Genomic DNA, 1689 nt, shown 5'->3' on the forward strand with positions numbered 1-1689 from the left:
GTCCCCGCCAGTGACATTTTACATTTCATATTTACACACATTATTTTAGCATGTTAACAATCCATTTTCCCATCCAGCTCGTTAATTATTTATAACATCCCTCCCCACCGCTCTTGCTACCTAGATCCATCTTTTTCTTTACAAAACCGCATATAAGCGTGCGTTTATGTATGTATGGCTGTAATGCACGCACACATATGTACGTATATGAAATGATGGCGGGGGGGGGCGGGTTGGTCTGTATTTATTCTGTGGGGTTTTTGCTATCGTACTCTGGAGCCCGAGTGGCAGAGAATAGCTTTTATCTCTATTCCCCCATGATGGTTATTAAAGGCAAAGCGAGCACATCAGCATCTTTCCTAAAAAAAAAAAAAAAAAAAAAATCCGCACAAAGCGACCCCATCAGCATCTTTCCTAAAAAAAAAAAAAAAAAAAAAAAATCCGCCCCCCCCGGACCCCCCTCCCATAATATTTCAGGAGCAAATCTAGGAAGGGATATTAGCCCCAGCTCTGCCCGTTTGGTGTTTTTTCGAAACTCCTGACGTTTTGCAACATTGCATAAACATAAAACAATCCATCCTTGATATGGAATGCAAGGGCGGATGACAGCGCAGCGCAGCCCCCTCGGCTTCGATTGATTTACGCCGAGACTGACGCTTTATCAGGCACACGAAAAAAGTTTGACCAATCATTTTGCTGGGAGCTCACAACACAGCAGCCCAACTGTACTTTGTTGGCTGGGAAGTTGGAGAAGGGGGTAGAGTACAAATCTAGATCTGTCCTATATATTTTTTTCCCTTCATTGAACCGTGCTTTGTATGATGTCTGAGAATGTCCATTTCTGGGACTCTTAGCAATTATTATGTCGACTCTATTATAAGTCATGAAAGCGAAGACTCGCCTTCAGCTAAATTTTCATCTGGGCAATATACAAGTTCCAGGCAAGCTGGGCACAATGAGCATCTAGAATTCCCCTCCTGTAGTTTTCAGCCAAAACCTCCAGTTTTCAGCGCCTCCTGGACTCCTTTGAATCCACATTCTTCTGGTACCCTTCCTGCCGTCTACCATCCATATATTCAACATCAAAGCGTCCCAGCTGATAGCAGGTATCTCCGGAGCTGGCTGGATCCCGTTCCCAGAGCAGAGAACCTCCCCGGGCAGGGATCCGTTAAGGCAGAGCCGCTGCTGGGCCGTCCCGGGGATGTCCATAAACAGGGAACACAGGAGTACAATTTAGAAACTTCTGCTGCAAGGGAAGGGATCGTTTCCAATCAAAGGCCCAGCTTCGAGGACAATAAAGTTTGTGAAGGAAGCGAAGACAAAGACAGGACAGATCAAAGTAAGTTATAAAAGTGAGGAAGTAAACAGTATAAAAGCTGGAGGAGGTGCAATAAAAGGGGACAATGCTGCGTAAAGTTGGAAATCAGGGCTTAAAGAAAACTCTCAGCTTGCTGATGCCAACCTAAGGGGAGAGGTGGGGAGGGGAGAGGGGTGGCATTGTCTCTGCCGGTAAATAAAAATAAAAATAAAAATGAACGTCGTCTCTGAGCTCAAACCGAGTCCAGAGCGGACAAAAGCTGGAGCGAATCATTCTCTTTCCTACAGAGCGCTGGCTCCGGCAGCAGAGACCACGTTAGTAAGCGGGAGTAAATCTGCGCGGCTGCGGGCGGTGGGGAAGGGACGGGACGG

The 1689-nt window shown here is 46.3% G+C and overlaps 1 protein-coding gene across 1 annotated transcript in view; it reads left to right on the forward strand.

Moving 5' to 3' along the window:
• Positions 1–831: 831 nt before the first annotated feature.
• HOXB9 (homeobox B9) overlaps positions 832–1689 on the forward strand; it is a 4168-nt gene continuing 3310 nt past the window's right edge. The window contains exon 1 of the mRNA XM_010287770.1: positions 832–1339. Within this exon, the coding sequence (XP_010286072.1) occupies positions 832–1339 (508 nt within the window). The remainder of the gene's footprint in view (positions 1340–1689) is intronic.

This window comes from Phaethon lepturus, unplaced genomic scaffold, assembly GCF_000687285.1.
Source record: "Phaethon lepturus isolate BGI_N335 unplaced genomic scaffold, ASM68728v1 scaffold23785, whole genome shotgun sequence".
NCBI lineage: Eukaryota > Metazoa > Chordata > Aves > Phaethontiformes > Phaethontidae > Phaethon > Phaethon lepturus.